The 25,279-nt window shown below is 40.2% G+C and overlaps 2 protein-coding genes across 2 annotated transcripts; both read right to left on the bottom strand.

Annotated features, from left to right (window-relative positions):
- Positions 1–4,601: 4,601 nt before the first annotated feature.
- LOC124133576 lies at positions 4,602–8,047 on the bottom strand. Its single transcript, XM_046498017.2, has 5 exons — positions 8,015–8,047; positions 6,998–7,199; positions 5,367–5,486; positions 5,135–5,200; positions 4,602–4,698 (listed from the first exon to the last, which is right to left on the bottom strand). Exons 2-5 carry the CDS (start codon positions 7,197–7,199, stop codon positions 4,694–4,696), a joined length of 393 nt encoding a protein of 130 aa, XP_046353973.1. The 5' UTR covers positions 8,015–8,047; the 3' UTR covers positions 4,602–4,693.
- A 4,093-nt stretch (positions 8,048–12,140) lies between these two features.
- Positions 12,141–22,353, bottom strand: LOC125373004 (flocculation protein FLO11-like). Its single transcript, XM_048383787.1, has 6 exons — positions 22,308–22,353; positions 20,960–21,275; positions 18,562–19,724; positions 16,347–18,479; positions 15,917–16,009; positions 12,141–13,372 (listed from the first exon to the last, which is right to left on the bottom strand). The coding sequence occupies exons 1-6, from the start codon at positions 22,351–22,353 to the stop codon at positions 13,320–13,322; spliced, it is 3,804 nt and encodes a 1,267-aa protein (XP_048239744.1). The 3' UTR covers positions 12,141–13,319.
- Positions 22,354–25,279: the final 2,926 nt, after the last annotated feature.

Here is a 25,279-nt window from a genome sequence, read left to right as displayed (position 1 = left end):
TGTCCAAAGCCCAAGATTAGCAATAGTGGATTCTGATGGAGATCTTTTATCAAGTCCTTGTACAGTTCGTGCGAAATAGCGTTGAGTATTTTCAATGACATTAATGTTTTGACCCTTAATATCAAAGGGCAGTTCGCAGCCGTAAAAACTTGTCTTTAATATAATTCTTAACCGGATTTGTCCACTGGTAGCTGGATATAGCTCAGAACTGTTGAGTCCCACAGATTTAAGCGAATTAATACTTTGTCTTGCTTTTTGACATCATTTTTCAATACTTGATTTACATGACAGGTTATGTGTTAGTAGTATGCCACCATACATGACAGAGTCAGAGGTTGTTATATTTATATCACCAAGTTTGCAGTTTATATCTAACCAGTTGCTAAATTGTTTCAATTTATTGCATCGATTATATCTTTGAAGTTACCAGCTACATAAATCCATCTCCATTGTGGACTATGCCAAGTGTGGTCGACAGATGATAGCTGCAAGCTATCATAAACACCAGGGTAGTGTAAGTATAGCTGAAGGTCACGGACGTGTATTCTCTGATTTGACAGGCACCAAGTGGTGATGAATGGATTTTCATAGGGACTGACAATGGTGCGTGTGAGATTCAGTGTGAATTATGACATGATATTTCACATTTTATTCGTTCTACTCAGGAAAATGACCTGCTGATATAATTAATAGTTTTCACTACATTTTCACATACGTGATTTAAACAATATTATATTCAGGAAAGATTAGTTACAAGAAATGGATTGGCGAAGAGACAATATATATCTGATAAAATATACAAAGACATGTCCTTTTGGAAATAACAAATGTGTCTTATGAATATGGAAAGGGTTTTGTCGCTTTTACTAACACAAAAAGACAGACAAGCATTGGTGTGTATCCCATGCAGACACATATCACTTTACTCTAAATATGTACCCACATCAGTCGGCATTTGAAATAAAGATTTTTCTTTGAAACACCACAGCCACAGTTCACAGAATTTTGGTTGGATGATGTAGAGGATGTGAAAGTCACTTACACGGACTATATTTTGTATATAAAAAAGTCTATGAACATAAAGCCTTGCTGACATATTATATGCATGTGTATATATCCATCCTGAGGAATGGTATTAAAAACATTTTATCTGGCATCACTATGTTTCAAAAAAGTTTGTTGGACATATCATCAAAATGAAGAGATGCTATTGTTATTTGTGGTGGAGACTAAAACGCCAGAACAGGAACGAGGTCTGATTTTGTAGAAGATGACATTATAAAATATATAGAAGGGCTGTGGCAAGGCAACTCAAGCTGGGATTTTATGTGCGCAATTTTGAGTTGAAATCGTTTCATAAGTGATAAAAATGTTAAGAACTTTGGTAAATGATTGTTAGTGTTGTGCTCGTGATGCAACATTCATGTCATGAACGGAAGATCAGAAACTGACGGTGAAATTGGGAGTATACATTCATTGTGAAAAACGGTGCAGGCGTATTAGATAATAATATTGCATTTGCAGCACTATTTTAGCTTGCCAATGGCTTTTCGAACCACGCGCAGAGTGACCTCATCTTCCGCTCACCCTGAAGCCAAGAACGTGTGAAGCCTGTGAAATTGTAAATAACACTGGCAACAATCAGAACTCATGCAGATCTAAACTGGACTTCAAAAGGTTTGAATGTTTTAGAGAAAACATTTTATCCGATCATATACAAGAATTACTTGATAAATCAGTTGATATGAGATTTAGTGACATTGATGGAAGTATAGAGTTTAATACAGATGCATTATGTGCCGCGGCAAATGACACGAAGAAGCCAGCTGGAAGAAGTAAATACAATAATGAATGGTTTCATACTGAATGTGAACAGTTAAATCGTTAAAGAATGTAACTACATACTATAAATATTTGAGTATTTTGAAGTAAAAATCTAAATTGGTCTATACATCCAAGGGAAGCATCAGTCCACGTCAACAAGATTTTATTTGGTATTTTGAAGAATATAAAAGTCCTTGGTTATAAACGTTGCATGTCATACAAGTTCTTTAAGATTTGTTATGTTAAAATTAAACCAATTTTACTTAACGGTGCTGAAATTTGGGGAATAAAACAATTTAATAATATCGAAAAATTTGTATGCATGTAAAACATTTCTTGGTGTAAAAACCAATACATCTCACGCAATGGTTTATGGAGAGAATGTGGTAGATTTCCTCTATTTATATATGAATGGTTTTGGAAATGTTTGGTATGCACAATCTGTAAGAACTGAAAGTGTATATATCAGTTCTTTTCTACAGAGACTAAATGATATTTATCTGCAATCGTGGTCGTTTTCCTTGACATTATCGACCAAACTGTATATTATAGAATGTTGAAAACTCATATACACACTGAACAGTTTGTTTGTTTGTTGATTAACGCCGCACTCAGCACTATTCCAGCTATATGACGGCGGTCTGTAAATAGTCGAGTCTGGACCAGACAATCCAGTGATTGACATCATGAGCATCGATCCACGCAATTGGGATCGATGACGTGCATCAATCAAGTCAGCGAGCCTGACAAGAATAGTCGCCTTTTACGACAAGCATGGGTTGTTGAAGACCTATTCTATTTTATCCCGGATCTTCACTGAACAGTATCTGTTTTATGTAAATATAAAGAAATATCGTAATTCATTGATAAGATTTCGATGTTCATCTCATAAGTTATGCATCGAGAGTGGGCCATGTACAAAAAACCCAAGGTCAGAACGAGTATGTTAAATGTGTAATACCCAAGACATAGAGAATTAATACCACTGTTTACCTGTATGTCCATTTACTACACTGAGAGAAAAACTATATTCCTGTATACTACTTTAATGATCCGAATATTGCGGAATTCCGGCAACTGTTAAACAGGCTAAATACATTAACAATGCAAAACTTGGCTGTGTATATATTCCAAGCACTGTTATATAGAACCAAATTTGTAAATAATAGCTAAATTGTGTGCAACCCCACTGTCATATGTACTACAGGTCTACGGACGCTTGAATAAATACTGATTGACTTAATTATGCAGCTTTTGCTTTGTGTAGCGCATAGTTGTTCGTGTACTTCTTATCTCTATAAAAACAATGAAAACGATGAACCACGACACGGACATATATCGTACTGGGAAATTGCACATTAGATATTATTAATGGTCCGTTTATATGTTATAGTCAATGCATATCGTATTCTGTAGAGAACGTCCGCTTATAAAACGTCTGGAAGTAAAACGCTCTTTGTTGCGACATGTTACAGATATTCAATGAACCAATCCCAATCATCCGGCAGATGTCTGAATCATCCGTTGCTGATATTTCCACTTAGAGTGGTGTGGTAACATAGTATATAAAGCGTTTTCTCGGCAACCCGAATAATTAGGGTTCGATTTTCACTTTGATACATTATGTGGTACCTATTCTAGGTGTCAGCTATCGTGACTAGGGTATTGCTGGTTTCAGACACCGCTTACTCACTCTCATGTATCTTCTTTTTTTATAAGTGACGGTGAGGTAGCATTATGGTTGAAGCGTCAGCTTCTCAGTGAAGCCCATTTCTAGGGTGTCCCCGTCGTGATGTTGCTGGAATGTTTGTGAAACAGGCCGATAATTCTTTACACTCAATGGCTAACTGTTAAGGCGACCGGTTATCGCTCCCAAGACCTGGGTTATATTTCACAGCTAGGTACTGTGTCAATATAATATATCATACACTTGTTTATAGTAACATATTTTGCTTGGAATGCCATCATGACTCACCTTTTAACCTGCACTATTTGCACATTACTAATGATAGGCCATGCTGATATTTTGGCAACTGATAACTTCGACAAGGCGCTGAGGTGGAATTCAAATCCTCAACAGCTGTTTGGTCTCGGTCTCGGTCTCGGTCTCTCTCTCTCTCTCTCTCTCATACACACACACACGCACGGACGCACGCACACGCACGCACGCACGCACACAAACAAACAAACAAACAAACAAACAAACAAACGCACACACACACACACACACACACACACACACACACACACACACACACACACACACACACACACACACTATAACACGTATTACACTGATACCAGTTCAGCGTTACTGTCCAGGGCACTGTGCAGGTAACATGAGAAGCCAGAGAAGCTGACTGACTCCTTTAGAGACTTATTAGACATAGGAAGGAAGTTGAGAAAAGCACTATTACAAACTCAATAAAAGATGGTGAGGTGAGCGAGTTTGGTTTAACTTCGATTTTAACAGTATTTCGGTTACATCAGGGTGTGAGTGGAAGGGAATTTTAAGTTTTCAGGTTTCAGCGTTCATCACTTCAGACTCACCTTCAGGGTTCTTTTTTTAACTCGTTAGCAAAACAACAAATTTGAGTGAGGTTGCATGTTTTTACGCCGTTTTTGTAGGATTCTACCAGACATTGGCTACACACACTGTACCCATGCCATGTGTGGAATCGAAACCGGACCATTCGCGAGGAATGAACTCTTATGCCACTGTGCTACACCAGCGGTCCTAACTACATTTGAAGTACTTCCAGTATTACAAACACACATTTGTTATTTACGACTTTATTTATGTCCATACTCTACTTGTTACATGGATAACAGATGAGTTGGGCATCTTGAGTTCCGCTTGTCAGCACGGTTATTCTGAAAGCGAAAATAAATATAAAATTAAAGAACGATCATATGAGAATGTACACAAATCGTCTATTACACAGTGTGCGCGCGCATGCGTGCGTGCGTGCATACGTGCTTGCGTGCGTGCGTGCGTGCGTGCGTGTGTGTGTGTGTGTGTGTGTGTGTGTGTTTAATTGTGTATCGGTGTGTGTTGGTGTGTAGAAGAGTTTACAATTTAATTGAGAATTTAGGGTGACTACACAACAGCTATTGAGGATTTCAATTCCACCTCAGCGCCTGACCCAAATTATCAGTTGCTAAATCATTGGTATGGCCTATCATCAGGAATGTACAAATAGTGTAGATTAAAAGGAGATGTGAGGTGAGGTGTGTGTGAGTTGAGTCATATGCACTTTGCATGTGCATATGTATTCTGCAACTTTAATGTTGGGGTTTAACGTCTCACCCAGATCGAGGTCTTCAGCTTCCCGGACTTGGCGCTGGTAGAGGCTGATGTCTTCCTTGTCTGCTTCTTGAAACACAAGAAGGTCTTATTGCTATGTATGCCAGGAATAGATGGGCCCATTGTGGAAATTAAGTATGTCGACGTTGATGACGTTGATGATGACATTTCTATATATTTCTACTCAAAGTGGTACTTGAAGTCTCTTCTACACTAGAGTGGTTATCTCCCTTACCTGTGATGTAACCATCCTGGACAAGGTCATCCACGTCTCTGGTTGCCAGCACCATCATGATCTCGTCGTCACTGACTTGACCGTCGCCGTCCACATCAAACTCGCTCACGTCTCGTTTACCTGGTGATGGAAATAAGTACAAGTCTATTTTATAACCTCCCGACAAGTGTGGTCTACAGTTGGGATGAGATGTCAGGTAGCTAGACCATGCAACACACTTTGGAAGTTCTTACTTATCCTATCTTTCGAAGCATAAGTTGCGACCTATCCCAAATTATGTACGTTTCTAACGACGGTGTTGAAAGCTCTTCTAATTGATAATATTTAGTTCTCAAATAATTGCTCTTATCATCCAAGGTATTCATGTAGATAGATAGCTACCCACACAAGACTCATTCACCTGGACGCGCTCGACATTTTTGTGGATATTCATCCGTTTCAATCTAACCATACATTGTCACTTATCGGAAAATATATAGATTATATATTATTATCACCTGGATGCCGCTAGACATCTCTTTTGGTAAAACAACGTGAGTTTATAATGAACTGCTTGCACGGAATGGAGCTTGTGAAGACGTTCATACAATGTTTGATCCTCACTCTATGAATGTTTATACTCCAATGAACTCACTCAAAGTGAAAGGCAGTTATGATTTTTTATATCACTATTTTTCAAGACGAAGGATGTCGAGCTATATACGATTTTTATGTAGTACGTGTGACTTCATGTTTACACTGACATCCATACAACTACAAGTTTTACGGAATGAAGCAGTTCTTCGACAGGAGACGTGGCACGAGCTCATGTATCCTTACATTGTTCTACAGTGACATCGTTTGTGGTTGTTTACAACAAACATCTTCAAATATCTTTGAGTCATCATTAGATGAGATAGGTTTGTACGTAAGTCACAATGACAGCGCGTTGTAATACATATACATTCAGTACGTGGACGACACGATAAACGTGACGGAAAAGATGTCCGCATTTGTTGATGAACCTGTGGCAATTACAAGTGTTAGTCATCATTGATCAATTGGTCCGATCTTTGAAAGTTGATTGTAAATGGATACTAAGGGAAAGTCATAGATTGCACCTGACTGTATCTGCCTGTCTTGACACGGATCGAGGCGATACTGTGACGGTTGAGAAGTGCATTTTTTCGTTTAGTTTTACTTTGATTGGTCGCTGCGAGGGTATTTGTGAACGATTATGCAGTCAAACTCTCTGCCCAATGTATGCCGAAATGCAGATTTCAAGATTGAAAGGTCAAAATGATCAGAAACAATGCTTCTGTGTTTATTTGCGCTTTAGATTCCCAATGAGTTTCCGTCAGTGTTTACGTCATTCAAGATACAATCTCGTTAAACACGTATGGACGTCCAATTGTCTCGTTCATAGACTTATGAACATCAGTTACGCGGCCATGTGACCGGCCTCACATCCAAAGGAAATGCCGTATATCTTGTAAACTTCACATTAAAATATACTTATGGAATACATTAGAAAATGGGGATACTCCTTATTCTATCACTAGCCAGACAAACATATTTACGTTCATAACAAATGTCCTGCTCTTAAGAACCTTCACAAAAGTACCACTTGTTGTCAAGAGAAATGCGCTCACCAGATTTAATTGCTTCTCCAACCTTTTTGACAGTTGAGACAACTTTCTTCCCGGCATTGACTACTGTCGAAGCGACGCGCCTGACGGCACCTCCAACCGCACGTACAATACTCCTGAAACGTGGCAAACGAATACCCCAGGAATCGGTTCCGGGCAGGGCCACCATGGCAGTCAGGAACAGGAGGACGAGGGCAATCTTCATCTAGGTACATATAAGATAGTTTGAGTGATCCATTTAAAAGTTGTTGTGAGCACTTTGTCCCAGCAATTTAACAACACGTCATGAGAACGACTAATACTCGCTTTTAAAATAACTTTTTTTTATGATTAGGACCAATCCTTCAAAATCAGATTATCCTGTCAAGTTAAACACAATATGTAATATGCACAGATACATTACAGCATTTGGATCTAAATTGTAAATGGCCACTAAATAGAGGAGACCGCCTCCGTGGTCTTGTGGTAGAGCGTCCGCCCGGAGAGCGGAAGGTCCAGGGTTCGGCCCGGGCCGCGTCATACAAAAAGACGTTAAAAGATTGTACTTGTTGTTACCCTGTCTGGCGCTCGTCATTAAGGGGATAAAACAAGGACTGGTCGGCTCGGAGTCAGTATACTGTGTCTGAGTGGGGTATTCATGTTAAACTGCGGCATGGTATCTCAGTGAGCTAGCACTATAAATCGGCATCAGTCCGGACTAGTACAAGCAGCAAAACACACACATACACGTGCATGCACGTCGCTATATAAGTGCAATAATCTTGGACGCGACGTTAAACCCAATTTCACCTCACCTCACCTCACTAAATAGAGGATCACTATGATCGCAGTTTGTCAGTAATTTAATTTATACCGCCGCTGTTAAATACAGCAACATTATAACCATAACAGAAAATACAATATTTATTGGTTTAACACGACTACCTGATTGGACATACAAATATTAATTTTCGCATCACACCGAAACAGCAGAGGACTATTAGGATAGATATTATACACGTTCATAAAAAAGACACCTACCTTTGCAGTTCTGGATATCAGTGGACAATGTTGTGGATGGACTGGTACATGTCGGGTATATATAGCATGGATGTGTCGATGGTTACACGCACCAAATCCGGATGCAATGATCTTTCTGACATTATCTCGCCAGCCACTTGACAACTCAATTAGTTATTTTTGAAACATTCACAAGTGGAACTGATAGTTTGTTGTACATGTGTCATTGAGATATATTCCGAATTTATTTGACAGAATCGTAAATCTCGTAAAACCGTTTCCATCCGTCACAAACACATGTGAGGTCAAATCACGGCCTTTGTACCTCAAAAGCTGTGAAATGTAGACACCAAAGGCTGGAGCAGCTGGAATATTACTCGACATAAGTGTGACGTGAGGTGAAATGGGGCTTAATTTCACATTAAAATTACATAGTTGACTATTGTAAAGTTAAAGTCACCCCTCATGTGATACAGTTCGCATCTTTATGTATAGATATAATATTAACCAAGAGCCGTATGGCGCTTTTCGTAGAAAGTGCAGGTTCTTAAACTCACAGATATAAAAAGTCAACGGCAGAGAATAACAAGCCTTGGGTATCAGTCAAAACAGATTCAATTAGTATAAACAAACTAGTAACGACTATTACATGAATGGATCGCTGAATGGATCAGAAATGACACCAGGAGTTCACAAGAGGATGAGCACATCCTGCTCTACCGGTGGGACAGCTACTAAGACAATGTGCATAAAAGTAACTGTTTGTTGCATAACGCCGTGTCCATTTCAATAAATATTCAACGACTATTTGTGATTATTGAGCAGATGTTAATTGATTCAATTTTTTTCTATCAATTATATTGATGGACATTATCAGAGTTACAAATCCTTCCACATTGGGTGCGATGATTCATTTCGTTGACAGAAGATACCTTCAAGCTATCGTAGACACCAGGGTAGTGTAAGTATAGCCGAAGGTCACGGATGCCTGTTCTGTGACTTGACAGGCACCAACTGTTGATTAACAATAACATGTGCATTAAATCTATCAGTAAGCTTTTGTAATAATTAATCATTTGTTAATCGTTTCAATTTATTTTATCAATTATATCTTGGAAGTTACCTGCTACACAAATCCATCTCCATTGTGGACTATGCCAAGTGTGGTCGACAGATGATAGCTGCAAGCTATCATAGACACCAGGGTAGTGTAAGTATAGCTGAAGGTCACGGATGTGTATTCTCTGATTTGACAGGCACCAAGTGGTGATGAATGGTTTTTCACAGGACACAACAATGGTGCGTGTGAAATTCGGTGTGAATAATGATATGACATTTCACATTTCGTATTTGTTCTACTCAGGACATGCCCTGGTGATATAATGAATACATATAGTTTGACTACTTTCACATCCGTGATTTAGACAAATTTATATTCAGGAAAGATTAGATCTAATAAAACATATTTGCACCTCTCCCAATATATAAAGAGACGTTTTAACACACAAACGTGTTTAACAAACAATGCTGATGTGTAACCTTCGAGTTGTGTTTTAATTTCCAAATCTAGCCACGGTAATTATATCTATGATCGTCTTGTTTAATCACAAATCTCTTAGAGTTCCATATAAATGTTAAAAGTGAACTAAGAAAGTCGCAAGAAATGATTAATTTGTAATTTATAAGGGCATCATCAATGAAAAAACGCCTGATCAAAGTAATTATTAGAAAATTTGAAATAATGTACTTTATGTACTTTGAATATAATATTAGTATCTTTAAATTGGTGTCCAAATAGAAAAGGCAGATCCGGGTGAATGTTCGTTTGATCGTCCATCATCGTTCTGATCTGAACAAAACTAATCTTAATCTGGCGTGTAAAGATCCATTACTTTGATAGAAATAGGGAGGTTCCTTGGGACGTGTCCGTTGCTTTGTTGTACTGTCAAAGTTCTTTAACATTTCCTACAAAGTGAGATATATATTACTCGGTCCAGCAAATGCACAACTCTCAAAGATGAACCATATTTCTTTATCAAATAAAGGAAGGCCTTTCACCGCACTTGTATACAGCAGACGTAATTCAAAATTAACATATCGTTTCTAGTTTCAGCACAATCAGTAAATGCGCTGTGGTGTCACTGGATTGTCAGGTCAAGAATCGATTGTGTAAAGCCTGCCGTCGTATGGTAGGAGTGCTGCTGCTCGGTGTCAGCCAAATTGAATGAGTGGTGCTACCTACAGGGCAGAACTAGATTGTCCTTTTCGCGAGCACCTGATGTCATCGCTGACTTTCAGTGGTCAATGTATTTATTTTTCACAGTTGTTTTAGCTCTTATGCCCAATGGAATTTCATTATTCGAGGTTAATAACCGTGACTGATTATTCTCTGGTGATGTTTTATATTTCTTCATATTCACAGAAGGTATATGAAAAAAGTGAAATTTTTACCATCGGGATTTGCTTGATTTTTTGCAATCTCAGAAAGAACCAGGTTCAATAATGTTTCCTGAGTAAACATTATATTGAATTCCTCATAGAGAACATCTAGGACATGTCGGCAAGAGGTAGGCATCCCCATTGGGCCTAACTTTGCTCTCCGCCTTACTGATCTGTGTCATCATGCACATGAAAGGACATTTCAGCTCAAACTGGCATAATCAAAACGCATATCGGTTATCAGAAACCTTTTAATAATATTCTGACCGAGAATTCACTTCCACTGTTCTATCACCTGCGCTACAAATAAAGGAGACCAGTGAGACCGCCTCATCTGCTTCATATCTAGGTCTGTCCATAAAGGTTCACCAAAAAGTCACAAAAACGACTACACAATAGCGGGTTTGGGACGCACTTACCCGGTAAAATAATAAAACATTATATAGTGTAAACATAACCTGATTGCTGTCCCTATTGTGCCTTACATGTCAAACTGCACCACAAATGGTTCTCAGACAAACGTTGTAGATTTGTGTGATATTTTGGCAGATTATAACTTGAGCATGTGTTTATGAATCACTATCAAATTCTCGAAAAAGTGGCAGCGTCACAAATACTTGCAAGGGCAAGTCAACTGTTTACCTATATACCTAAAAAACACACGGCAACACATATGTTACAAGTTCAAATAGGGAATTGCCTTGGATATCATTTTGGTCACTGATGCGTCTAATTTGGAAATGTCGTCCCCATGTCTACCACAAAGCTTTTTGAATGTTTTATTAAGGATATTACTCTGTAACAGTCAATGGTTGATCCGGAAATGTTTCTATGTTAATGATTTTACTGAACATGGTAGCCTCCTGATTGATGGGATTTCTCTGTACGCATAATACAATGGACATTCGTCTAGGGAGGGTTGAAAGCACCCAATAACCTGTTTGCGGGTTGGAGCACAGATGTAATTGCCCTGAAAGCGAATTTGTGAATTCTTCTCAAGCGATATCATATCAACTATTTGTTCAAATCACCCCGCCGCCTACTTTGTTATAAAGACATAGGCCTGCCAGAAGTCTATGATAATGGGTTCGAATCCCGGGTTCGACCCGAATATGTTTCTATGGTCTGTCATCACAAAAACAATGCTCTCGGGTTTTCACCAAAGTGGTAAATGTCAAACGTACTTGTACAATACTTCGGGTTTTCCTCCAACATCAAACTGACAAGAATGAATGCGCCTTATAAAAAAGAACTTTTATAATAAATAATACATTTTATACCCTTGGGGATTCCGGGTAACCTGGTATTAAATGTTCAGGATGACCAGGGTAGCTGACTTGGTTGATTGCATGTCATAACCCAGTTGTGTGATGTCAATCACTGTATTGTCTTTTCTAGATTATTTAGGGGCGTTCGGGTAGCCTTGTGGTTAAAGCGTTCGCTCGTCACGCCGAAGACCCGGGTTCGAATACCGACATGGGTACAATGCGTGAAGCCCATTTCTGGTATCCCCCGCCGTGATGTTGCTGGAATATTGCTAAAAGCGGCGTAAAACCAAACTCACTCACTCACTCTAGATTATTTACAGAACGCCATCGTATAGTCGGAATAGCGCTAAACAACAAACAAACTACGTGTTTATTGCATTGTCAGATGCTTTATTTGTTCGATTTAAATAGAAGAGAAATGGAATGTTGATTTTTCTTGAATCAACACAGCTTCAATTTGACTCAGTCAGACCATATACAGCACACACTGATGTTGGTCTGGTACTATACAGGTATATCCAGTCAACTATACAAGTGTATCATGTTGACTATACAGGTGTATCATGTTAACTATACAGGTGTATTCGGTCAATTATACAAGTGTATCATGTTAACTATACAGGTGTATCATGTTAACTATACAGGTGTATCATGTTAACTATACAGGTGTATCCGGTCAACTATACAGGTCTATTATGCTTACTATACAGGTGTATCCGGATTACTATACAGATGTATCCGGTTTACTAAAGAGGTGTATACGGTTTACTATACAGGTGTATTCGTTAACTATACAGGTGTATCGGATTAACTACACAGGTGTTTCCGGTTAACAATACAGATGGATCCGGTTAACTATACAGGTGTATCCGGTTAAAACTAAGGTTGTATCCCATTAACTATACAGGTGTAACCGGTTAACTTTACAGGCGTATCCGGTTAACTATACAGGCGTATCCGGTTAACTATACAGGTCTACCATGTTAACTATATAGATGTATCCGTTTAACTATACAGGCGTATCCGGTTAACTATACAGGTCTACCATGTTTACTATACAGGTGTATTATGTTAACTATAGAGGTGTATCAGGTTAAATATACAGGTGTTTCCGGTTAACTATAAAGATGTATCCGGTTAACTTTACAGGTGTATCAGGTTAACTGTACAGGTGTTTCTGGTTAACGATAAATGGGGGTTTCCGGTTAACTTTACAGATACATCACCATTCAGGTGTTTTCTGTTATCTGTTCAGGTGTACCACGTTAACTATACAGGTGTAACTTTATTGGCACTTATCGGCACATTTATACCCCGCAATACAGCAACAGAATGACAGGGGCCACTACACTCTCCACTGCTGTACTGACGTGACGAAACCAGAGTGAAATGCCAACACATAATCCCAAATAGCATGTGTTCGTGACGTCAGGACCACCCCATTCTATTAAAATGAAAATGGCTGCAACACACCATGCTACTATCCAGTATATCTCATTCCACAGGCTTAACTGTTCTTCCAAAGGCATATTTTGCAGCAAGAGAGGCGTCTTTGTGCTGTGGTATAGAATCACATCCCGCCTAAAAGACGGACACGCAATGGAGCCTCAGCCTGAACCTCAGGCCAGAGAATCCAAGATTCCAAAATAATCAATGAATTCTTCAGTCAAGTCTAAAATAAAAAAAGAAGTACATTTTAGCGAAATACACTTAACATATATTTACCTAAGAAGATTAAATTGCCAATGAGTATTTTTGCTGTTATCTTTAACATCCTCTTATGATTATGATTATTATTATGTACATATTACAATAAAAATGGTGCAAAGCTGGGTTTGGATGATCCTGGCACAGTCAGTCTGGTTAGGCTCATCATCAGCTCGGGGCCCGTGCTCCCTCTACACGCAGCCTAGACAGCGAATGGGACTTCTCCCAGGAAAACCTGCCCAGTCGAACCCACCCAGGACTTTTCGGAGAATGTGAAGACTCCCAAACACTGCAGCCTTCTGCATTACCCAGATTGTTAAAGGGGCTGTATTCCTGGCAGCAAACCCGGGTACTCTCCCTATGTCAGTCAACAGATTGGGAATTAACAAACCTGAGGCACCGAGAACAATGATGAGTCGGACAACTTGATACTTGGGATGCAACTGAGACAGTTCGAAAGCGAAGTCAGCACATTTGCCACGTTTTCCCTGAATCTTGTCGATCACGTTAGTGTCAAAAGGGACAGACAATTCAATGACATCGAAGATTTCATTGGATTTATCAAAAAGGACAGGATCAGGTTTGTTGGCCTGGATATGTCTGAGGCTGTATACGGGCCTATTCTAAAGAAATTTATAGTTCTATATATTCTGACTCGTACCATGGATCGACCTCTGTTTCAAAATCCCAAGCATAGCGAAGACGGTAATAAAAGGATCGAGTCATGCAATCATGTCGCATAAGACAATGTGTTTGTGCCAAAGCAGGGCATCCACTGACAATGTGTTGGACAGTCTCGTTAAATTCATTGCATAATGTGTATTCATTTTCATATTTTGATGCAAAATCACACATTTAGAGTTTCGAATGGGAAGTGACTGGTCCTGAGCAGCAAACAGAAAGCCTTCTGTTTTACATCTAAGCGAAGGACTGCAGGGTGCTGAACTTCTGAACACACTGCACATTAACTCAATGCAGTGGTCGTACAGAGAGCCTTCCCATGAAAAACCAAGCCTGCTGCAATTAAATATGGCACTTCGCTTGGATGACACACATTTCTGTACCGTACAGCAATACAGACCCATCAAAAAACTCAAAATAAATATTGAGATCATGTCCTACAACACTGACTCGTTTAAGAAAACTGTGGAAAGCCTTGTTTTCATCATTTCGTCTTGACATGCTTCGCAAGAACACCAACAGACAAATAGATGTGTGCCAAAGCGCACAATAAATTCTGTCACCAAGAGCATCCACATCAATCAACATTTTATTTTACATTATTAATGTTATCATCATTTTTGTTATTATTATGAACATGAGATATTTACGATGGCAATGAGGATCATTTGTAGATAAAGCAAGAAATCGTACATGTTTTGGCATACGACTACCAGGAAAGAACCTATACTGTCCTTCCAGCATAGGCCAGGGCCATTTCCCACAACTCAAGTCTCCCATGGATTACATCACAGCCATATTTTTTGTCGTGGGTGGTCTAACAAAGCGTTATTATGTGCACCAAAGTCAGCAATATTCTCAGTAAACTACCGGGCAAAAGAAAGTACCCACCCATGTTTGATGTTAGCTTAAAAGAAAAAAAGAAATGTTTATTATATTGGGAAGATCGAAATGGGTATCATATATTTGTGTTTTGAAGCTTACATTTTCAGTTTTTCAGCGAATGTTTTTAGCCTCGTAACATTTTCATAACCTTTGTAATTGCTTGGTCAAATACAATTTTCTTTTGCCCGGCGGCCTGTCATTAATATAATGTGGGTCAGTCAAACCAGTGGCAGCATGCGTCGATGCGACAAAGGGAACAAAGTAACCGAACCGTACCAACCGATCTTCATTGGTCAGCTGATAAACATAGGATAATGCGGACCGGTCGTCCTCCCTAGTATCCGCGATCAATCGTGGATAGTTTAACATTAATACGGTGTCATTGAGTTTGGCTTAACGACTTCGTGAACAGCTTTACAGTTATATCATCTCACTATTTGGCTAAAGGAATGCGGATCGAGCTCTCTGACACTATTGCAAGACCCACAAGGTTGATAGACCAATGATCAGTAATGACTGACTCTGGCATGCGCATCTTAGCAACGACTAAGGCATGCAACTCTGCACAGCAAGAGTTGGCTTCTGAGAACTCAATGCCATTTATACCAACGAATTTAACTGTATTTCGTAATTTTTGTTGTTGTGCTTTTTCAATATGTGCATCGGAGGTGCATAATGTAATAAAGTTTATGTGCACAAAGGGGCCGATAGCATACCTGTATCTCTGAAGACGAAGGCCTCAGGTCTCCGTTTGGGTAAAACTCATACCGCCAACGGAGTATTAATGGGTGGCCTCCTGTTGATGAGACAAATACATCAATACTGTTGATATATGTTGTAACTTAGGTGGTCAAAAACTTATATGGAGGGACGTCTGTCGCGGTTGTAGTTTACACATATGCTCTGATATAGGTTACGCTATTTATCATGCTGTGATACGTACGTGTTTTTCTGTACCAGATGACCACTCCTACGACGACGATGCCGATACCAATCACGCAACCAACAGCGACCAGCACCCACTTCATCACAGGCACTAAAATATTGATAAATTGACATTTTTGAAACATTTCTGAAGATGTAACCCTCCGTTAAGTTCACGGAACCAAGAAAAAAACACTTTCCAACAAAAAAAAGTGAATAATGATGTGTCACTAAAATAGTTGTTTTCAATATTGACATTAACAAGAGCTACACGGTGGATATTTTTGAATATCCCAAGTACCAAAATAACTATATGTGTCACATCACCGCAATAGCTATCAATAAATATCTAATTTGTACCAATCACTTTACTAACTATGATTGTGACTATGAAAACTATTCACATCACTCTAGGGATTGTTGATATGCCTACAGTGGCTACATCCTACCTGTAGCTGAGGCATGAACTTGAGGCGTGACTGATTGGCTGTTTGCTGTTGGTGTAGGTGACGTCGTCCTCGGTGACGTTGATGACGTGAAACGTATGGTCGCCAATGTCACAGGAGAAGTGGTGGCGGTTGATATAAGTGTTACATTAGTTGATGGACTTGTTCCTGTACTTGTCGATTCAGAAGTAGAATAGAACGTTGAAGACGTCGGGGACACACCTGGTGTCGCAAAAGAGCTTATTGATGTTGAGGGTGATGTCAATTTTGGAGTTGTTGATGAAGGCGGTGTCACATCCATAGTCGATATTGTAAAATATGATGTCTTATCTGTTGTTGCTGACATAGAAGGCGAAATAATATCCGTAGTCGATGAGTTTGAAGGCGATGTCACATCCGCAGTTGATGTGGAAGGTGATGTCACATATGTAGATGATGGTGAAGGTGACGTCACAGCTGTATTTGGTGATATAGAATATGGCATCATTTCTTCAGTTGATGATGTTGGAGACGACGTTACATCTTCCGGGGACGTAGAAGGGCATTTCACATATTTTGTTGGCAATGTGGTTGGCGATGCAATACGTGAACGTGATATAGAAGACGATGTCACATCTGAAATTGATGATGAAGAAGGTGACGTCACGTATATTGTTGATGGCGTAGAAGCCGCTGTCACAACTGAAGTGGATATAGAAGACACTTTCCCATCTGGTGTTGATGATGTAGAAGCTCTGGCCACATCCATATTTGATGATGAATAGAGTAATGTCACTTTTATGGATGAGGATGTGGAAGGTGTAGAATCTGTATTGGATACAGAGGGTGTTAATGATGTAAAAGCTGATGCCAAAGCAGTAGCTGATGTAGAAGAATGAGAAATTACATATCTAACTGATGATGTAGAAGGCGCTGTCACATCAAAAGTTGGTGAATCAGAAGATGATGTTGATATTTCAACTGCCGATACAACGCTTTTATCAGTTTTGGAGGTCGTCATTACTTGTGATAGTAAAATGTCCACCGGTACTTGTGAGGTTGTGATGTCCACCGGTACTTGTGATGTTGAGATGTTCGCTAACACTTGTGATGTTGAGATGTTCACTAGTACTTGTAAAGTTGACATCTCCGTCGGTATTCGTGATGTTGAGATATCCGCTAATACTTTTGATGTTGAGATGTCCATCGGTACTTGTGATGTTGAGATGTCCACTGGTACTTGTGATGTTGACATTTCCCCTAACACTTGTGATGTTGAGATGCCCCCTAAGACTTGTGATGTTGAGATGTCCGCTAACACTTGTGATGTTGAGATGTCCGTCGGTACTTGTGATGTTGAGATGTCCAGTAATACTTGTGATGTTGAGACGTCCGCGAGTACTTGTGATGTTGAAATGTCCACGAATACTTGTGATGTTGTGATGTCCCCCGGTACTTGAGATGTTGAGATGCCCCCTAAGACTTGTGATGTTGAGATGTCCGCTAACACTTGTGATGTTGAGATGTCCACTGGTACTTGTGATGTTGAGATGTCCACTGGTACTTGTGATGTTGAGATGTCCCCTAACACTTGTGATGTTGAGATGTCCACTGGTGTTTGTGATGTTGAGATGCCCACTGGTATTTGTGATGTTGACATGTCCCCTAACACTTGTGATGTTGAGATGTCCCCTAACACTTGTGATGTTGACATGTCCCCTAACACTTGTGATGTTGACATGTCCCCTAACACTTGTGATGTTGAGATGTCCCCTAACACTTGTGATGTTGAGATGCCCACTGGTACTTGTGATGTTGACATGTCCCCTAACACTTGTGATGTTGACATGTCCCCTAACACTTGTGATGTTGAGATGTCTCCTATCACTTGTGATGTTGACATGTCCCCTAACACTTGTGATGTTGAGATGTCTCCTATCACTTGTGATGTTGAGATGTCTCCTATCACTTGTGATGTTGAGATGTCCCCTAACACTTGTGATGTTGAGATGTCCCCTAACACTTGTGATGTTGACATGTCCCCTAACACTTGTGATGTTGACATGTCCCCTAATACTTGTGATGTTGAGATGTCCCCTAACACTTGTGATGTTGAGATGTCCCCTAACACTTGTGATGTTGAGATGTCCCCTAACACTTGTGATGTTGACATGTCCCCTAATACTTGTGATGTTGAGATGTCCCCTAACACTTGTGATGTTGACATGTCCCCTAATACTTGTGATGTTGAGATGTCTCCTATCACTTGTGATTTTGAGATGTCTCCTATCACTTGTGATGTTGAGATGTCCCCTACCACTTGTGATGTTGAGATGTCCCCTGGAACTTGTAATGTTGAGATGTCTCCTATCACTTGTGATGTTGAGATGTCTCCTACCACTTTTGATGTTGAGATGTCTCCTATCACTTGTGATGTTGAGATGTCTCCTACCACTTGTGATGTTGAGATGTCTCCTACCACTTGTGATGTTGAGATGTCTCCTATCACTTGTGATGTTGAGATGTCCCCTACCACTTGTGATGTTGAGATGTCCCCTGGAACTTGTAATGTTGAGATGTCTCCTACCACTTGTGATGTTGAGATGTCCCCTACCATTTGTGATGTTGAGATGTCCCCTGGAACTTGTAATGTTGAGATGTCTCCTATCACTTGTGATGTTGAGATGTCCCCTACCACTTGTGATGTTGAGATGTCCCCTGGAACTTGTAATGTTGAGATGTCTCCTATCACTTGTGATGTTGAGATGTCCCCTACCACTTGTGATGTTGAGATGTCCCCTGGAACTTGTAATGTTGAGATGTCGACTTGTTCTTGAGATGATGAAGTGCCCGTCGGTGTCTGTAATGATGAGATCTCCATAGGTACTAGAGACGTTCCCGATGACGCAGCTATTGACCCCAGTGATGTTACTGTGATGATTGTATCTGTTGAGGTTTCTGCTGTTGTTTCTAAAGTCATCGCTGATGCACGTGTAGATAACGTTGCTGTAAATGGTACAACTGTACTTGGCGAAACCCTCTGTGATGATGTTGGTGTGCGTACATCCGTTTTTACCGCCGTCGCTGTGAATGTTGTTCCGGTAGATGTAATTTGTGATGTGTCGTCCACGCCACCGGAGCTCCATTGTGTTGTTGGTGATGTCTGCACCGTGGTTTGTGTTGTTCTGGAAGCTAACGACGTGGAACCTGAAGTTGGCAACGGCATTGTTGTCCCTTCCGATGATCTTCGCGTAGACGTTTGTGTTTGTAACGATAATAACGATGCTGATGCTGATGTTGTTGATGAACTTAAGGTAATAGTTGATGATCGCTCCACTGACGTAGATGTTGTACTGTGAGACATCGATGCCGTGGGTGACGTTGATGACACAGGATATGGATCTGTTGAATGAAAACAAAAAAAATTCTATAAGTACACAAAACATAATTGGGTGAAAGAAAAAGCGGGGAGTGAGTGAGTTATCGACTCAGCAAGTAAGGGATGAGGTGAATGAATGAGTGAGAGAAAGAGTGGGTGATTGAGTAAGTGAAAGAATAGATGATGGGGCAGATAGTGAGTGAGTGAGTGAGTGTGTGAGTTTGGTTTAACGCCGCTTTTAACAGTATTACAGTTATATCGCGGCGTGTCAGCTTAATGTGGGAGGAAAGCCCGAAGTGATGCAGACGTTTACCACTTCGGTGAAACCCACGAGCACGGGTATGGTGCTGACAAACCTAGAAACATAATCAGGGCGAACCGGGATTCGAACCCACAATCATAGGTTTCTGGCGTGCCCAAGGGACGCAACTCTGCACAGCGAATCGCGGCGCCTTAGACGACTGGGCCACCCGTGCCCCCTGGGGCAGATAGAGTGATGGGGTGAATGTTTGAGTGTGTGGCAGTAGGAGTGAGAGTTAAGGAGTTATCGGTGAAGCAAATATGAATACAATTTCAATGACACGTCATAGCAGGATCACATATTTATGAGGGTTGCGTCGGTTTAGCAATAATAACGCAATATTGCTCGAGTAATCGAACCATTGAATCCGAACCCTTTATGGTGCTTGCAAACGTTTGACTTCTAGGCTTTATTCACACAACAGCTCACGGTATTACCTTTTATGGAGCAATGAGACATCGCCTTTGATCTCTCTGATACAACAAAATCTTAATCGATATACGGGTGGAATGCTACCTATGCTAGGTTTTCTTTGTTTGTTGTTTAACGCCGCAATCAGCTATATGTAAATAATCGTGTCTGGACCAGAAAATCCAGTGATTGACATCATGAGCATTGGTGGGGCGAGTGACGGGATCACTTGCGGTATTGGTATGAACAGGTCATGTGTGCATGTACTGGCGATGGGTTCTCAAGGGATGTACTGATAGGTGTACTGGTGGGGCGACTCACGGGATCACTTGCGGTATTGGTATGAACAGGTTATGTGTGCATGTACTGGCGGTGGGTTCTAAAGGGATGTACTGATGGGTGTACGGAAGGGGTGTATTATGTCCGTGTGTACTGAATGAACTGATCTATTGGGGTGTACGTTCTGGATGTTTGTAAAACCTACCTGTAGCAGACACATAAATGACGTCGTCAGTCCGCACGGAAACGTTATCTCCTCTCCAATACGACAACGAGCAGTTGTATAAGCCCTCGAAAGATTGGTCGAAGTTTTTAATCTTCAGGTAAGCCGCGCCATTCTGGTACATCAGTGAAACAAAGTCCTTCAACTCGAAGTCTGTCACGATAGAATTGAAAGATGGAGAAAATGCTCCGATTTGTAGAAAGAATTCCCACTTTGATGTTTTCCTGGTGAAGAGAATTCCCTCAAGTCGTTCACCAGGTTGGAGACTAATGACACACTGGAGGGTGGTGTATGTGCTGTTGGCGACGGTAGGCGCCTGGACCCGGATGTCAACTGAGGCCAAGTCGGACATCTGAAATACTGAAAGCAGCAACATATACCCATGTATATCTTCTTTCTTACAACTAAGAGCGACGTTTCGGTGTAGGTTCTAACCGTTATCAAGCAAGCGATGTAGTATCTTATCCTTACCTAGTACTGATACGTCAGTGTCAACGGTCGTTGGTTTTAGAGAGTCAATAAATGCTCTTTGGTCTTGTCTAGTTTGCATTATCATCACCTTGATAACCTACAGATATAGCGGAAGCTGTTATTGTAGAGGGTCACACAAGGTATGAGCAGTACGAGGCCGGATGACGTCACAAAGACCGTTGCGTTATGCATTAATGCATCACAGTGATCATGATAATTGACAACATATGCATCGATTCGATGCTAAAATGGTGCGAGTTTAGGGTGCGTTAGGATCAGATTACTGCACTCGTGTCTGTCAGATATCATTTAATATTACAACTCGTTGTTTCAACACGTAACTAACTCGCGTTCGCTCGTTAGATACTTTTTGAAATAGCTCGTTGTCAGTTACATGACATCTGGAAAGCACTCGTGTAGAAATATCTATATAACCCATATATACTAACAATAGATACCTCTGCGCATGTACATGTGTATAATTCTACAACTACTACTTCTTTATATCAAATAATAATATTATATCTCAGCATCACACAAATATGTATATCAAAACCGCATACCGCTGTATATCAACACGGACCTCTGGAGGGAATAGATGGACATGGAAATGTATGCATGTGTAATTATACACGGACATTGCGTGCATGGAACAGGCGTAATTGATGGACGGAAATATGGATGAATGAATGGAAGGGTTGTTGAAGGGAAGACGGACGGGAAACTTGATGAATGAATCAACGGCTATTGTGATACATGATTGAATTGATGGATCGATTGACGATGAATGGATGGAAGATGGACTGACAAACGGAAGGAAGAAAGGACGAAGATAGATGGATAATCAATAGAAGGACGCGTGATGTACAGGTAATTGTAGATAAATTCATAGACGGTTGGGAACACCGCATGACGACTTACCAGACAATGTACTGACCACCAACAGGATGTTCACGTCGTGTTCCATGATGTAGATGACGACATTCACCGGGCCGCCGTCACGCCTTGACCTAGTTATATGAGTCTTGGTGACATTCTCCAGATGTAGATTTTAAAAAATATGAACTTGAAACCTAGTATGTAACGGTAGTCCTCACCCCTGAAAAATCTTTCACTTGAATTATTGAACGTGTACTCTAAACGCCCATAGAGCAGTGTATTGTCCTTGTTCGTGTCTTAGCGTCTTCAAATGAAATACCCGTGCAGGGAGGGTTGCGTGGGTGGCCATGAATTTCACAGTCTTGTTGTAAGACTTGGAGTAGATACAGTATGACCAGTCAACACTAAGAGGTTAAAACTGAGAAACGCACATAGTTACATGGCCACTGCTAAATATCTCTTGATCAAATGTTATTACAAAATCCGTTATTAGGGCTTGTGAAAATAGAATTATTACCTGTTCGCTTGCGTGTTGAAATTCTGTAAACACTCGATTAGGGCCTGGAAAATAATACCAATCACCCGGAACAGGTATATAAATAAAGGTCGCCGCGTTCAAATTTCCTTTATTGAAGTTAACGACTTATTGCTTGCCATCAACCAGCGCGACTTGATTGATGTAGACCTGATCACCCACAAAGACGTACACGTGCTGAGGTGGTGCTTGAAGTCGCTACTGTCACGACGCCGACGATGGTATACATGTTCAGGGCACTGACAATTTCATATTATGCCACGACCAAGCGTAGTAACAATGCATAATTGTCCCTCCCGAGATTATGAACTGTTATTCCCCATGCAAGGCCCTCCTAAGTTGCCGGTGGCTGCCTAATTGATGGATCGCTCTTTACGTTACCGGAAATATGGTGACGGTTAGTAGTTCCCACTGGAGGGCAGAGTATTGGCGGGTAGAAACCCATCAGCATCAAAAGGCCGGCTTCTCATCAGGGGCAGATTGGAAATATAATACACGTTTAATCCTATCATTCAACTACAATGAAGCCCATCTTCTTCGTTAAAAATCCATATGTTCCAAGATCAATGATATGTCGTAAAAACCAGAGATTGATGAACGTTTCTTTTACTAAAAGAAATCAGCTTTCAAATATAATCATGAGATATTACTGAGTATGATTATACGACCTCAACAATCGATGAGATGGCAGTGTTGATAGTTTGAAGATGAATTGGGCTTGAATAATATACAGGTAAGAGGGCATGTGTACTATACTGTTGAGCTGACACGTGACCAATAGACACAGGCTGAGAAGTCCATTCAACAGTTGTGTGCACAGGTAGAAAAGCCCTGTCAACATTTCTTAGGAAGGTGGACACTGTACAGTATTAACTTAAAATATTTTCTTTACACCAGATTCGACTCTACTCCACTTCAACCTGTAAACATACACTCTGTTATCAAAACTGCTACCCATATCGTCATGAAACTTACATTGAGTTCTATGTTTGTCAAATTCAGCATTAAATCGCCTTTGCGCAGAAAGCTAACCCTTCAGCGTGCTCTATCATTTGAATAAAACGCCACCAAAGGCCTCCTTGATTTTGGATTCGGGGCAACAAAATTCAAGCAATATTCTGCTCAAAGTAAATATTTATGTAACCAATCAATGTCTTGTTTCAAAATAAGCCTCGGTATACTTATGATGTTTGGCGTACGGCCGAAAATTCGAATACAACACGAAGATAAACTCGTACTGGCCAACTACGCATAGTTTGTTAATGCATTGTGGTTTAATATATCAACTCATAATTATATCTTAACAATATATGTAAGAACTGACTTTTACTTTGTGTGAGTTCATTGAAGTATGAACCCTCGATCATAGACTGAGGGCCAAACTGTATGAACGTCGGAGCTAATTTCTATATCACTATTTTTACCTCAAGGGACGTAGACCTTGATCTATAGACAATATTATATTTAGTACGTGTGACTTCATGTTTACACTGACAGCTGTATAGCGGAATAAAATAGTTTCTTCAAAACGAGAAGTGACATGAGCGTATGTATATGCTCAACAGGGACAACTTTTGTAGTTTCTGTAAACTAATGTACTCAAATAATATCCCTATTAGATGAGAAAGGTCTGTTAAGAGCTTCCTCAGTAAGTTAGTCACAATGACAGCGCGTCGTAATACATTTACATCAAGTACAAGACAAGGCCTACGCCATAAACGTGACGGCAGAGATTTCGGAAGTTGTAAATGAGCCTGTGGCAGTTACATGTTTTAGTCATCATTGATCAACTGGTCGATCATTGGAAGGTGATTAAAGATGTGTCAAGTAGAGACTAAGGTAAAATCTTAGATTGCTGTAGACCGTCAATGTCAGCCTTGACTCGATTCTACGATAGTTTGGAAGTGCATTTCTTCGTTTTATTCATTAGGATTGGTCGTAGCGAGGATATTCGTGAACAATAAACAGTCATGTTCTCTGACATTTCTCAATGTATACCGAAACGCTGAGTTCAAGATTAAAGGGTCTAAATGATCAGAAAGAACGCTTATGTGTGTATTTGTGCTAGGGAATTCCCAGGGGTTTCCCCGGGAATGTGGAAGTAGTCCGTCAGTGTTTACGTCATTTCAAGAACACGGTCTCGTAAAAAACGTATGAACGTCAAATTGTGTCGTTCACACATTTGTGAACGACAATTTCGCGGTCATGTGACCGACCTCTCGTCCAATGGAATAGCCTTATGTCGTGTAAACTTCGAAATAAAAAAATATATAATTTTAACTATGTATGACATGTTTTAACTATACATAATGATGCATAGTTGTTGCAGTAACCATCAGCGATATAGCGATGAATAAAGATGCATTGGCTTCGTTCCGCTCATAGTTCTGTTTTTGTTACTTCTAGACAATTGAAAAGGACGAATCACGACATGGAAATAGTATCGCAATGACAAACTACGCGTGAGATATTGTTACGG

This window comes from Haliotis rufescens, unplaced genomic scaffold (assembly GCF_023055435.1).
Source record: "Haliotis rufescens isolate VD_foot unplaced genomic scaffold, xgHalRufe1.0.p SCAF_5, whole genome shotgun sequence".
Lineage (NCBI taxonomy): Eukaryota > Metazoa > Mollusca > Gastropoda > Lepetellida > Haliotidae > Haliotis > Haliotis rufescens.
Note: the sequence above shows the minus strand (reverse complement) of the source record. Positions and strands in the feature narration are given on the sequence as shown.

Bases quoted from the DNA above. Each gene is read 5' to 3' on its own strand.
- LOC124133576 (XM_046498017.2), bottom strand. From the start codon at position 7,199: ATGAAGATTGCCCTCGTCCTCCTGTTCCTGACTGCCATGGTGGCCCTG. The intron at 5,487-6,997 runs GTGAGCGCATTT...TTCCATCACCAG, and splicing joins TGGAGAAGCAATTAAATCTG to GTAAACGAGACGTGAGCGAG. The intron at 5,201-5,366 runs GTAAGGGAGATA...TTGTGTTTCAAG, and splicing joins CCAGGATGGTTACATCACAG to AAGCAGACAAGGAAGACATC.
- LOC125373004 (XM_048383787.1), bottom strand. From the start codon at position 22,353: ATGGAACACGACGTGAACATCCTGTTGGTGGTCAGTACATTGTCTG. The intron at 21,276-22,307 runs GTAAGTCGTCAT...TGCTGCTTTCAG, and splicing joins GGTGGTCAGTACATTGTCTG to TATTTCAGATGTCCGACTTG. The intron at 18,480-18,561 runs GTATTAGGGGAC...CAACATCACAAG, and splicing joins GAGACATCTCAACATCACAA to TGTTAGGGGACATCTCAACA.